At 44.6% G+C, this 13401-nt stretch overlaps 1 protein-coding gene across 1 annotated transcript in view; it reads left to right on the top strand.

The window, feature by feature from the left end:
* The first annotated feature begins 5812 nt into the window (after window positions 1–5812).
* SYN2 (synapsin II) overlaps window positions 5813–13401 on the top strand; it is a 352644-nt gene continuing 345055 nt past the window's right edge. The window contains exons 1-2 of the mRNA XM_015420237.1: window positions 5813–5933; window positions 6617–6724. Of these exons, the coding sequence (XP_015275723.1) occupies window positions 5813–5933; window positions 6617–6724 (229 nt within the window). The remainder of the gene's footprint in view (window positions 5934–6616; window positions 6725–13401) is intronic.

Here is a 13401-nt window from a genome sequence, read left to right on the forward strand (position 1 = left end):
CAAAGTATGGATCAAATTGCATAGAATTGTTCTTATTTCATAGAAATCTATTGATCTGTGCACTAACCGAGAATTAACTATGAATTCATTATTGGAAATTGATTTATAATGTTCTAGATAGCATTCGCTATGTAAAGAGCTATAAAAAGAATATAAAATAATGACTTTTAGTGTAGGAATATTTTAAGGAAACCTATTGTGATCATCACATATGAATTTGCAATTAAAGTGTTGAGAAATTAAGTTAATGTATTTAATTAGTCTGTGTGACATTTTCACTATATAAATATTTTGTGTTTTTTTCTAGGTTTTAATGTGCAGTTTTATATGTATTCTGCTGTGGTTTAAAATGCAGGCCTGTGAGTAAAAATGGAGCTTGATGGGTGATTGAAGTGCATTATGATTAGATGTTGTACTTAGATGCTGTACTTTAGGGGAAAGATGCTGTACTTTAGGGGAAAGAGGGATGGACAGTTGGTCAAGTCTGTGAAGGGATGCGGTTCTGACAAATATGATAAAGACTTTTCTACAAATCAACCCCAGTGACTACAATGAAAAGTTGCCCTATCTGTTATTTGCTTATAAGTAAGTGCCTCAAGAATCCAATGGATTTCCCCCCTTTGAACTTATGTTTGGGATAAGTTATAGGACCCCTAGACTTAATATGTGTTGTCCATGGCAGCACTAGGACTCTCCCAATATGTAACGACCCCCACTCACTGAGCTGGGCACATGCTTGATTTGATTTTTGCAGCGGGGGTAACAGTGGATCGAGGTACTGCTTTAGCAGTCCCATGGTTGGACCACCATGCCCTGAGGGCCCACCTGAATGTGCCACCCCGACCCTGTTTAGGCGGCAAGCCCGTGGAGCCAGATGGACCCAATGTGGCTCCGGATGGCTCTATGGGATCCGATGCCCCCTGGTGGCTTGCTGGATGAGCTTGTAGAGGACTGGCATAGCCGGCTGTCTGCAGCCATCAATGAGATCACTCCCCGGCGCCCTCTGCGCTCTCGCTCTAGGCTTGCTCCCTGGTTTATCCAGGAGTTACGGCTTATGAAGTGAGATCTGAGATGGTTAACGAGACGGTGGCGCCATGCTCGTGATGAAGCTACAAGAATATCTTATAGGATGTTTATGAGATCCTACGAGATGGCAGTCAAGGCTGCAAAGCATTACTATTACATGGCTACGATTGCATCTGCGAGCTCGTGCCCAGCCCAATTATTTAGAATGATTCAGTCTATAACAGCTGTGCCACAGGGCAGATCAAATGTTAGGGAACTGGACATTGACTGTGAGGCATTTGCAAGCTATTTCATGGATAAAGTCTTGTCACTCTGCCGTGACCACCCCACCACAGTTGAAACAGTGAGTGAGCTCGAGGCCCCAAGCACGTCTTCAGTTTCGGTTCTGGATCATTTCAGCCCACTCAGCCTGGAGGAAGTCGACAGATTACTCTTGAACATATATCCAACCACATGCAGCCTTGATCCGTGCCCTTCCTGGCTCATTAATGCAGGCCACGAGGGGTTTCGAGGTGCCCTAAGGGAAATTATCAACAAGTCCCTCTTGGAGGGGCTGTTCCCAGGGTCCGCCCACTCCTAAAAAACCCCTATCTGGACCTGGTTGAATTGGCTAATTACTGGCTGGTCTCCAATTTGCCCTATTTGGGCAAATTAATTGAGAGGTCGGTGGCAATACAGTTACAGGGCTTTATGGATGACACTTCCACGTTAGATCCCTATGGGACAGAGACAGTGCTGGTTGCCATGACTGACGATCTCCGGAGGGATCTGGATCGGGGCAGTTCAGCAGTACTGTTGTTGTTGGACCTGTCGGCTGCGTTTGACACGGTCGATCATCAGTTGCTGCTTCACCACCTTGCCGACATGGGGATTCAGGGGCTTGCCTTGCAATGGCTTGCTTCATTTCTCCAAGGTTGGGGACAAAGGGTGGCACTTAGGGAGCGACAGTCCAGGAGATAGCCTGGAGTCATGGGCTGGGATGTCACCAGTATGCAGTACACCCAGAACTCCGGTCCTGAAGATTTGGACCAGGCATTACAGGCCATGACTGGTTGGCTCAGGCTGAGTCAGCTGAAATTGAATCTGGCGAAGATGGAGGTCCTGTGTATGGGCCGGGGCAGTGCACGGGTGGGGATCCCACTCCCAACCTTCGGTGGGGCGCCATTGGTGCCAGTGCTGGAGGTTAGGAGTTTGGGAATGCTCCTGGATTCTTCCTTAAGAATGGAAGCCCAGGTAGCAGCCACTGCTAAGTCAGCCTTTTACCATCTTCAGCTGATTAGGCAGTTGGTTCCCTTCCTCGACCACAATGACCTGGCCACAGTGATCCATGTGACGGTCACCTCGAGACTGGACTACTGTAACACTCTCTACATGGGGCTGCCCTTGTCGCAAATTCGGAGGCTTTAGCTAGTGCAGAATGCCGCAGCCAGGCTGCTGATGAGCATACCTAGATGGGGGCACATCCAGCCTGTGCTGAAGGCCCTACACTGGCTGCCAATAGCATACCGAATCCGCTTCAAGGTGCTGGTGCTCACCTTTAAAGCCCTATATGGCCAGGGTCCAACATACCTGAGGGACCGCCTTTCCCCACATATACCCGAGAGAGTACTGTGGTCAGGGTCATAGAATTGGTTGACCCTCCTGGGCCCCAAGGATGCCAGGTTTGCTGCGACAAGGGCCAGGGCCTTCTCAGTGGTGGCTCCTTACTGGTGGAACAAGCTCCCGGAAGAGATCAGGGTCCTGCAGGATCTTTTACAGTTCCACAGGGCCTGCAAGACAGTGTTCTTCCACCAGGCCTTCAACTAGGAGCTGCCCCCACTATTACCATCAACGAGCCCGGCCCTCAGCTCTAACATCTGGCTCATTCCATCAAGTGACTCAGGATGACACTGAGCTGGAACTCAGCTGTTGGAGACATCTGTAGTATGCCACTGTAAGGATAACTAATAGCACCTTATGATTTTATGGTTTTGTTTAGTACTGTTTTATATGTTTTATATGGTTTTATTGGCAACTGGTGCCACTACTGTAAGCCGCCCTGAGCCTGCTTGCAGGGAGGGCGGGGTATAAATTGAATAAATAATAAATATGTGAGAACTGGGAAGGAAGACTGAAGGAGAAGAGAACATCAGTTATTGATTATATGGTACATTGTAAAGACAAGCTGGAGGAGATGTCAGAAACAGTACTATACAGAAAGAGGCAAAACAAAATAAAATAAAAGGTATGACATGGGTGCTCAAAACAGAATTTGAGGTGAGGGATTGAGTGATGGTGTTCTTACCTGTGAAAGCCGATAAACTAAAAGACAGCTGGGAAGTACCTTATGTAAACAGGGACAAGAGGGACAACCTCACTTATGCAGTTTCCAAGGAGAGGTGTGAGGAAAAAGTGGAAAGTGGTCCACATCAATATGTTTAAACCCTGTTATAGTAGGGGATCCTGGACCCTATATACAACTGGTAAAACAATTCCAGATGAAAACATGTTAATTGACCTAATACAAGAGGCAAAAGAGGAGAGCACCATGCAAAAGATCAAAGGGTATTCAGACATTGAACCAAATGTGAAAGCACCAATATTATAAGTTTTATGAAAGTTCCACATTGTATTTTCTTCTAAGCCTGGAAAAACTAGCCTGGCTGAGCAAAAGATTGACATGAGTGATCATTTACCAATTTAGGTAACACTTTACATAGTAAATGGGGAGGTGTTAAGTAATATTAGGAGGGAGGTAAAAGAAATGTTAGAGACAGGAGTGATTCAAGCATCCATAGGCCTCTCCAGCCATTTGAAACCTTAAGATTTTGTATAGATTACAGGACGTTTAACAGCATCACCAACCCTAAAATGTCTCATATAGGCCATCTTCTGGAAATGTTAGTGACTGCCAGTATTATCTCCACTATAGACTTGTACCGAGGATTCTGGCAAATGGGGTTGGAAAAGGAGTCCCAGATGAAATGGCCTTTGTTACCCAAGATGGGTTATATGAGTTTACCATTTCACCTTTTGCGATAAAGAACTCAACCTGTGTCATTCCAAAGGTTAATCAATAATTTTCTAAATGGGCTACACAATTTTGCAGTGGCATTTATTGAAGATAGAGCCATATTTAGCAAAAACCTCCTAGAACATCTGTTATACTTAGAAAATGTTTGCACTGTTTTAGAAAAAGCAGGTTTGATTGTGAAGGCTAACAAATGCCAGTTTTTTACCAAAAGTCATATACCTGGGGCACAGAGTGGTAGTGGGAATATTTCACCATTATGGGACACAGTGAGGACAATTAGGAATTTAACCTTACCCCAGATGAAAAAACAGGTGTGTGCATTCCTAGGAATGGTGGGGTTTTATAGGTTTATCCCAAATCTTAGTGAGACTGCCATTCCCTTGCATACCCTCACAAAGAACAATTCTCACATAGTAAAATGAACAGAGGAACGTCAGAAGCTTTAAAGGAGGCCTTAATTTCAAAGCCAGTTCTGAGAGCCCCAGATTTCACTAAACAATTTATCACTGCAACTGATGCCAATCAGATATCTCTGGATAGAAAAAGTAACTAAGTTTCAACACTATTGTCAGCTTTCTGAACTCATGCAAGTTCAAAATGGCCCTCATGCAGAGAAGAGGTAGCTGCTGGACTGAAGATATTTTCCAGTGGTTTTAGTGAAAACCTTTCTGGAAATATTTAATTCAACTGCTTTTTTCCAGGTTTATTTGAAATGTGTGTTTTCAGCTGAGTTGTCAGCTGAGCTTTGGTATACAAAATAGTAAGTGCTCTAATTTCATGTCTGCACAGGAACTGAGTTCAGAATTAGTATACAGATTTACGAAGAAACAAAGAAGGAATGTTTGCCAAGGAGATGCAATTCAGAAGACAGTGACTAATATATTCTCATTAAACACTGTGTTTAAGAACCTGGCATTTTGAGTATTCCTGTGCATAGGAGTTGCTTTAAGTTTAGTCAGTTGATTTAACATGAGTCAATGCAATTAAACTAAAAATGAAAATTACTTTCTCGAAAAAGTAGCCATGCAAGAACAGCATAATGCATTCAATGGAATGAATAAATGTTATTAACCCCACATTTCCTAGTCAGTATTTTTGAGAGCTAAGGCTCTTTTGGTAAACAAGTATTCATTGATGGAGAAATAAGCCATGATTTCTTTTCTGTTTTCCTCTTACAGTGTATAGTTAACTACATCTTGAAAATGAAACAGTGGTTGACTCATTTGTGATGGCCTCATTAACAATAACAGTGCCTGTACGAAGGACCTGGCACAATATGGTCCCATTATTGTTATTGTGCCTATACAAAGGACCTGCTCTGCCCTGGATAGCCTGATCTCATCAGATCTCGGAAACTAAGCAGGGTCATGTGTGGTTACTATTTGGATGGGAAACCACCGAGGAAAACCCTATGGAGTAACAATAGGGGGGGGGACACTTGGCTTTAGTGTGAGCCAGCAACGACACTGGTTTCATGCTGGGGCTGGAGACTTCTGGGCAGACAAAGTTTGGTCTTGTCATCATTGCTGAGGGAAAAGAGGGGGCAGAATCTCATGCATTCTTCAGTGATGGCAGCTGCTGCAACTGAGACAATGTTGCATAGAGACTTTTACAGCCAAAATGGAAGTACAAATAAGCCCTTCCACCTTCAAAATGGTACCATGTCTAGTAGCTGCATAGAAAATAGAAGTATGGTGGATTGTTTGCTTTCTGTTTTTGCTGGGCAGTGGGGGATTCCCTTGACTCACAGTACTTGAAATCCAATACAACGGAATGGCCAATATTACATGTTATTTTGTGTTTGTTGTGACCCTCTTAGATTTGCCTGTGACCATTAAACATATTTTGCCTGACATTATAACCCTCATGAACCATGGAGGGACCACTCTCTCTGGTATGTACCTTCTGTACTTTTTGATTTTGGTTTCCTGGAGGAAGGCTCTTTATACCACATCTCCAGACCACTGGGATAACACCAGAACTGACATTAGCCATGTCTCAGTATTCAGTATTCTTTATTATAGTCATAGACCAGCATAACACAAAACAAAATAGTACACTTCCATGATTTTCAGTTAAAAATGTGATAACAATATATACAAATACAATACTTTTGAGTAAATACAATATGCTTACCTGTAACTGATGATCGTCGAGTGGTCATCTGTGCATTCGCACCCATGGGATTCAGTGCGCCTGCACTGGATCAATCGGTATTGTAGCAACCTCTAACGGATTTTCACGCCCAGACCTCAGGCATGCGTTTGAACTCCAACCACACATGTGCAGAGGGGTGGGCGTGGACATCCCGCCAGTTCCTTCAGACCGCCACAAATCAATGTCAATAAAAACATAGAAGCTGACAGCAGCAGGGAAGGAGGGTGGGAAGTGTGAATGCACAGATGACCACTCAAAGATCGTCAGTTACAGGTAAGCAACCTGTTTATCTTCGACGTGGTCTCTGTGCTTCACACCCATGGGAGAATAGTGAGCAGTGGCCTACCTGGAGGAGCTTAGAGGAACCCTTCTTGGCAGACTTGTGGTCCTTACTCAATTTCTCCTTCTTCTCTTTTACAGGAGTGGATGCCGAAGACTGCGTTGTCGGTGCCGGACGCTTCGATGTTGACTGGATGATGTCAGATGAGGACTTTGATGCCAGAGCTGTTGATGTCGATGGTCTCACAGGTACGTTTGGATCCATGCCGGAAGCGGGGTTTAGCGCCGATTCCAGCAAAGCTACTCTGAGATGCACTGCTCGATTTTTCCTAGTTTGATTGGAAAACGTAGCACAGTGTTGGCAAGACTATGGGCAGTATGTCTCACTGAGGCAAAAAATACAAAGGGTGTGGCCATCAGGTGGAGCAAGCTTACTGCTGCACAACATCTGAAAAAACCCTCACCTTTTTTCCATAAAATACACAAAACAGAGAAGAAAAAAAGGGGGAAAAGAAGAAAATGAGGTGGTGGGGGGGAAGAGGCCGAAGGCCAAACTGAGGTAAAAAGAGACTTCCCCCCTAAAAAGGTTTTTTTTAAAGATATAAGAACAAAAAACAAAGACAATTGAAAAAAAGGGTTGACTGAATAAAATCCGAAGACTCATCTGAGGAAAATTAGCTACCAATCTCACCGACCAAAAAAGGATGTTCTCAGCGCAGTGGAAAGAAATGAACTGGCAGGATGTCCACACCCACCCCTCTGCACATGCGTGAAGTTCCTGCGCATGCTTGAGGTCTGGGCGTGAAAATCCATTAGAGCTTGCTACAATACCGATTGATCCAGCGCAGGCGCACTGAATCCCATGGGTTTGAAGCACAGAGACCACGTCGAAGATCTTGAGGCATATAACCTCTGTGGAAATGGCCTACAATTGCCTTCTAGACATTATGCTAGTTTGGTGACACTTTCTGCTACTTTATAGCAGAGACAAGGAAGATTTTATAACTTATGGAATCAAGTCCAGAAATCACGTTGTGGAATAGCAAGTCCTTATCACATACTAATATCTTGGTGCTTGGGGGGGTCAACAGTGGGAGGGCTTCTAATGTCCTGGCCCCACTGGTGGACCTCCTGATGCCACCTGGTATTTCTGGCCACTGTGTGACACAGAGTGTTGGACTGGATGGGCCTTTGGCCTGATCCAACATTGGCATCTCTTATGTTTTTAATATCCCCAGCTTCACATTTTCTATAGCATAGCAGCCTTGTATTATAGCTCCTCTGAACACTTTCCTGCAGGACCCTCTTTGTTTGGTTTTTTGATGAACTCTTTGGACCACTACTGTTTGGATCTGCCCAAGGATGGTTCCTGGGACTCACTGTACCTGAGTTGAAGGTGCTGTAAAGTTCTTTGAAGCAGACCATAAGCACCAAGTAGGTGAGCTGATCCCCAGATTCATGCCTAAACATTGCTGGCTTCCCTTGGTACATTGAATACTGTTGTTGGATTGAACAGCACATCACTTTAGCAGAAGAGCTACCCAAAGTTCTAACAAAAGTAAAAAATGAACTCATACAGATAACCCTTTTAACTATATGTTGTGGTGTATATTTTCCCTATGATTTGACTGCATTCTATAGATCAGTGATGGCGAACCTTTTAGAGACCGAGTACCCAAACTGCGACCCAAAACCCACTTATTTATCGCAAAGTGCCAACACGGCAATTTTACCTGAATACTGAATTTTATTTTAGAAAAAAACAACTCATACATTAATTTAAGATGATCCAAACAAAGTAAGGAAAGCAATCCCAAATGCTTACATTTACTTTAAATTATTTGGCAGAGAATTCGACACTTTAATGATAGTCTGGGCCTGGCTGGGGCGATGGCACGCGTGCCCACAGAGAGGGCTCTGAGTGCCACCTCTGGCACCCGTGCCATAGGTTCGCCACCACTGCTATAGATGATCAAGCTGCAGGAAGATGAAAGTGCTCTTCTATAGTTGTCTGAATGAGCTCTGTGTCACCATATATGAAGCACAGCAGGATTGTTTGGTTACAAATTTTAGCATATTAGCAAAGATTGCAAGAATCAGCGAAGGTGCCAGTTTTGCACCCACACATCTACTAGAGAAGTGATGCTGTTTAGTGACCAAATTGGAGGTATATTGAAGTGGGTGTGTACATCTATATGTAATCCATGACAGATTGTTCATAACTGAGTCTCCTGATGCATTCATACTAATATTTACTATACTGTGACCCTGGTCATATGGGCCAGATAACGCGGGGGGGGGGCGTGGCTGTTTGCACTGGAGCAAAATAAAGTGCGGTAGCCCAATCACATGGTCCCACAAGTCTCCGTGATTAGGCTGTTAGCTAGTGATCACACGGCGATGCTGCAGCGTGGCAAAGAAGTGGCGCAGCACAATCACACAAGAGTTTTGCGTTTGTGCGCATGCGCAGTTCCACGGAGCAGCACTACTTTCAGTTTCATGTTTGTGTGCATGCGCTTACGGAAAACATCCGTTTGCGATGGGATGTGGATGGGCGCCGGATGACACGGGATACTAGCGCTCCCGCGATCAGACGCCCGCCTGTGCTGCACGTTTTCCGGATACTAGTGCACTTTCCTTGATACTTCTTTTACTGTGCATCTTCGGCGGGACACCACGGGTGCACTACGCTTCCAGGATGTTGCGGTGTGATCGCGCCCTGAAAATCCACCTGACATTCATGCTTCCATGTGACCGGGGCCTGTCACTGTTTCACGATGCGCTCTGTGGCAGTTTTAATTACAATCAGAGCAGCTTTTGGTCACTATTGCATCATAATCAAATTCAGTGACTGAATAGAATTGCTGACATACTTTTTGAGGAGAAATAGTGTTTAGCATTCACATCAAATAGTCAGTAGATTGCATGTGGTTTTGGAAATATTTTTGGTCCATGGAGTTTACAACAATTATAATCACAATAAAAAATAAAAGTTGATTTTGGAGAACCTGGTGAAAACATAAGGACAAATTGTGCCATGAACATTTAGCATGCTGAATTTTCTGTTTAAAAGCTAGTCTCATGGCTTTTAATAGCAAAGTGCCTGATCATTATGGCTAGTTCTGTCACACTGGGTGGTAGCTACAGCTGGGCTTCTTCTCGTTTCCTCTTCATACTTGGCTGCAAATGATGCTGTTAGCTTTGCCTCACAGTATCATTCCTCAGCACTGGCAATTTCTCAGGTCAGACAGATATATAGTTGAAAATAAGGTCTTGGCACTCTTATCGAAGAACCTTTCTAAAATGGCTTGTAAGAACATTGGTCAGAAATCTATGATAGCCTAGTAGTCAGCCTGCCATCCAAAGTATATTTATCTATTTGAGACTGGTGTCCTGAACATTTTTGTTGTTGTTGTTCAGTTGCACAGTCGAGTCCGACTCTTCATGACCCCATGGACCAGATCACGCCAGGCCTTCCTGTCTTCTGCCGTCCTCTGAATTTTGCTCAATTTCATCTTCATTGCATCTATGACACTGTCTAACCATCTCATCCTTTGCCATCCCCGTCTTCTTTGACCTTCAATCTTTCCCAGCATCAGTTAAGGACTATTAGTGGAGCTTAGTACTTTAAAATTAGACTGATATATATATATTCTATTGTATATGTATTTGATTATGAGCAAAACTTTCAACATTGGCTTTTTAAACCTGATTTCCAAGTTTACATGATACTAACACTATAAAGCAAAATAAATATTAATACCACATTCTTAGGGAGAGATGGAAATTTACCACACCATGTACTTCAGTTTCCAGAGATTGGTTTTAGCACAAGAATGCTAATTTTAACCATACACACTATGTATTACCTCCAAAGGTTTTGGCTGAATTCAGACTAAATCTTCCACTCACACAAAGCCCTTCTGTCAGCAGAACAGTTTATTTCCTACCTTTTCCTCCCACTGTAGTCCCCTGATCTCCCTGAAATGTTGATCCTGGGGGACAGGAGATCCCTGTTATCAGCTTGAGGGGGAAATTGGTGGTCTAAAGCAGGAAGGAAGAATTGGTGGCAATTAACCCTTTCCCTTCTGTTAGCATAAATTTTAGTCTGAATGTTTTCATTCTGCTTGCTATTAATGAGATGTATTTTCTAAAATATTTGTTTTGGCGTGGTAGTTAGAGTGTCAGACTGGGATCTGGATGACCATATTTCAAAATCCCCTTCTGACATGGAAGCTTGCTGGGTGACCTTAGGCCAGTCACTCTCTCACAAGGGTAGTTGTGAGGATTAAGTGGAAAAGAATGGTTATATGCCACTTTGGCCTTTTCTGCACCTGTATTTTGCCTCAGTTTCTGTGCACATCCTATTCTTCCATTCTGCATTCCATCCCGCTTTCACTTCTAGTTGTGTTGGGGCTTCTTGTTTCTTCATGTGTTTTACAGGAATCTGCATTCAGACCACTTCCAGCACACTGTTGCTCCACAGTTACCAAAACTCCTTTTACTGCGATTCTTTGTTCTCATCTGCTTTTGAATCACTAATCCTTTCTAAAGTAGAATTGTTTCTGTGGGTATTTAAGTGCTGCCCACTGCTCTCACGTTTCTGCCTCTCTCTCTTTAGGTTGATGCTCCCTCCCCATTCTGTATTCTTTCCCTCCTTCTCCAAAGACAAAAGAGGACAGGTCTTCTTGCTCAGGCAAACTTTTAAAAAGCCAGAGAGAGCATAAGAAGGAATCAGTAAATATAAAAGACTAGGGGATTCCCTGTGTCAGTCTTGCATGTGGGGGCATGGATTTTCCCCTCCCTTCCCTTCCAAATCACAGAGGGAGGGGTTGGGTCTGCATTTAAAACTTTTGAAAGATGTCTGCCTTTCTCTTCATCTTAGACAAAGCAGCCAGTTAGCTCAAAAAATGCAGGTTTTGCTTGTAGATACAGAATGGATACAGAATTCTGGAGGGGGGGGACCAGTGCAGAGGGAATGTGTGTGACTGCAAAGTCAATCCTCAAGGCTTGACTCCTTGGATTCTCTGGAGCAAGCTGTCAATACAGAAAGGGTCTTTGGGTCCCCAGTGGGAAGAAAGGTAGGGTATACATGAAGTAAAAATGCTTAACAGAGAAATAGTATGAAGTATTATAAATAAATAAATATAGTGATTGCCCCTGGACTGTAAGGAGATCAGATCAGTCAATCTTAAAAGAAATCAACCCTGACTGTTCCCTGGAAGGCCAGATACTGAAGCTGAAGCTCAAATACTTTGGCCACTAAATGAGAAAGGAGCACTCACTGGAAAGACCCTGATGCTGGGAAAGACTGAAGGTCAAAGAAGAAGGGGACAGCAAAGGATGAGATGGTTAGACAGTGTTATCGAGGTAATGAACATGAAATTAAAGCAAACTCTGGAGCACAACAGAAGACAGGAGAGCCTGGTGTGATGTGGTCCATGGGGTCGCTAAGAGTCGGACTCGATGCGACTGAATAACAAAATTTTCCCTGCATTTTTTCTCTTTGATTGAATCTCAGGAGGAATTTTTGAGGATTTATTTTAAATGGGTAATTGCTATATCGCTATAGCAATTATTGAGGGTTTTTTTAAGTCCTCAAAAGGTCCTCCTGAGTTCCTGCAGAGAAAATGTCAGCTGTGATGGGGTGGTTCTGGTGCTGTGTGAATGGTAGCTTTGAAAATGCAGGATGGGAAAAGTGTGTACTGAGGATGGAGAATTGTGTGGATTCCTCCCTTCCTTCCAAGCACTCTAACTTGGAGGCCAATGCAGAGAGCAACTTGACCAAAATGTACTAAAAGGGATGTGATAGAAATAATCTTAAAGTGACTTTCACAGGTGCCTTCTCCTGACCTGGAAACTTGGCATATGGGGTGCATGATTGTGAAGAGGGGCCCTTTAGTACAAACAACCCCTGTGTGCGATCTTAAAATATATAATTGAGGGGACCAGTGTTCCTTCTAAGCTGAGTTAGTGTGAGCTGGCTCGCAATTTTTTAGCCTTTGGGCTCACACATTTTGTCTCAGCTCAGGAAGGATGGCTCCAGAGCAAACCAATCTATGCAGTAGCCAGATTGCTCACTCACAACTCTAATGCCAGCAGCTCACAAAGTAGAATTTTTGCTCACAAGACTCCACAGCTTAGAGGGAGCATTGGAGGGGACTGTACCATCAAATCTGAATAAAGCCTCAAAATGACTTGGCCGCCCTAACCAGGGCCAGCTCACTCACTTGGCGAACTAGGCGATAGCCTAGAGCAGGACGGCCCTTAGGGGCACCAAACTGCACCCGGCCTGTACTCTGGGAGTTTCTTGATTATTTGTGTTTTTCATTCTTCCTAAAATGCATTTATTTTTGAAAATTGGTGGGTGCACGGGGCCCCAAAAGGGATCCTACCTAGGGTGCAAAATAAGCTGGAGCCGGCCCTGGCCCTAACACAAAACGGGTCAGTTCCCCACCCCGTCCACGCTTCTGTTTGAAGTGGCAAGTCCAGGACGTCCAAAACGTCGGGAAGGGGACGGCAGTTGCGGTGCGGACGCGGGGGGGGGGCGGTTTCCACCTGCCACGGGAGGGAGAGCGCCCTGGGAAACCGTCATCCGTGAGGTAAAAACACAAGCGGGCGGGGCTGTTTTCAAGAGGGATTTCCTTCTGGGTGGAGGCAGCGGAGGAGGGACGAGCGAAGGCTCCCCCCCCTTCCCTCAGAAACGAAGAAGCTGCGCCGCCGCCGCCCTCTCAGAGGGTCCCCTTCCCCGCTCCAATCTCGTGAATGAAGCGGGAAGAAGCGGCTCGGCGCCGCCTCTCCGCTTGTGCATATCCATAGCCAAGCAGCAGGCTCCGGCGGCTGCCACCTAGAGACGGGAGGGTGGGACGAGACGAGCGGAGCAAGTGTGGAAGCGGCGGCGGCGGCAGCAGCAGCAGCAGCAGCAG

The sequence above is a fragment of the Gekko japonicus genome, unplaced genomic scaffold (genome assembly GCF_001447785.1).
Source record: "Gekko japonicus isolate JY-2015 unplaced genomic scaffold, Gekko_japonicus_V1.1 scaffold254, whole genome shotgun sequence".
NCBI classification, from domain to species: domain Eukaryota; kingdom Metazoa; phylum Chordata; class Lepidosauria; order Squamata; family Gekkonidae; genus Gekko; species Gekko japonicus.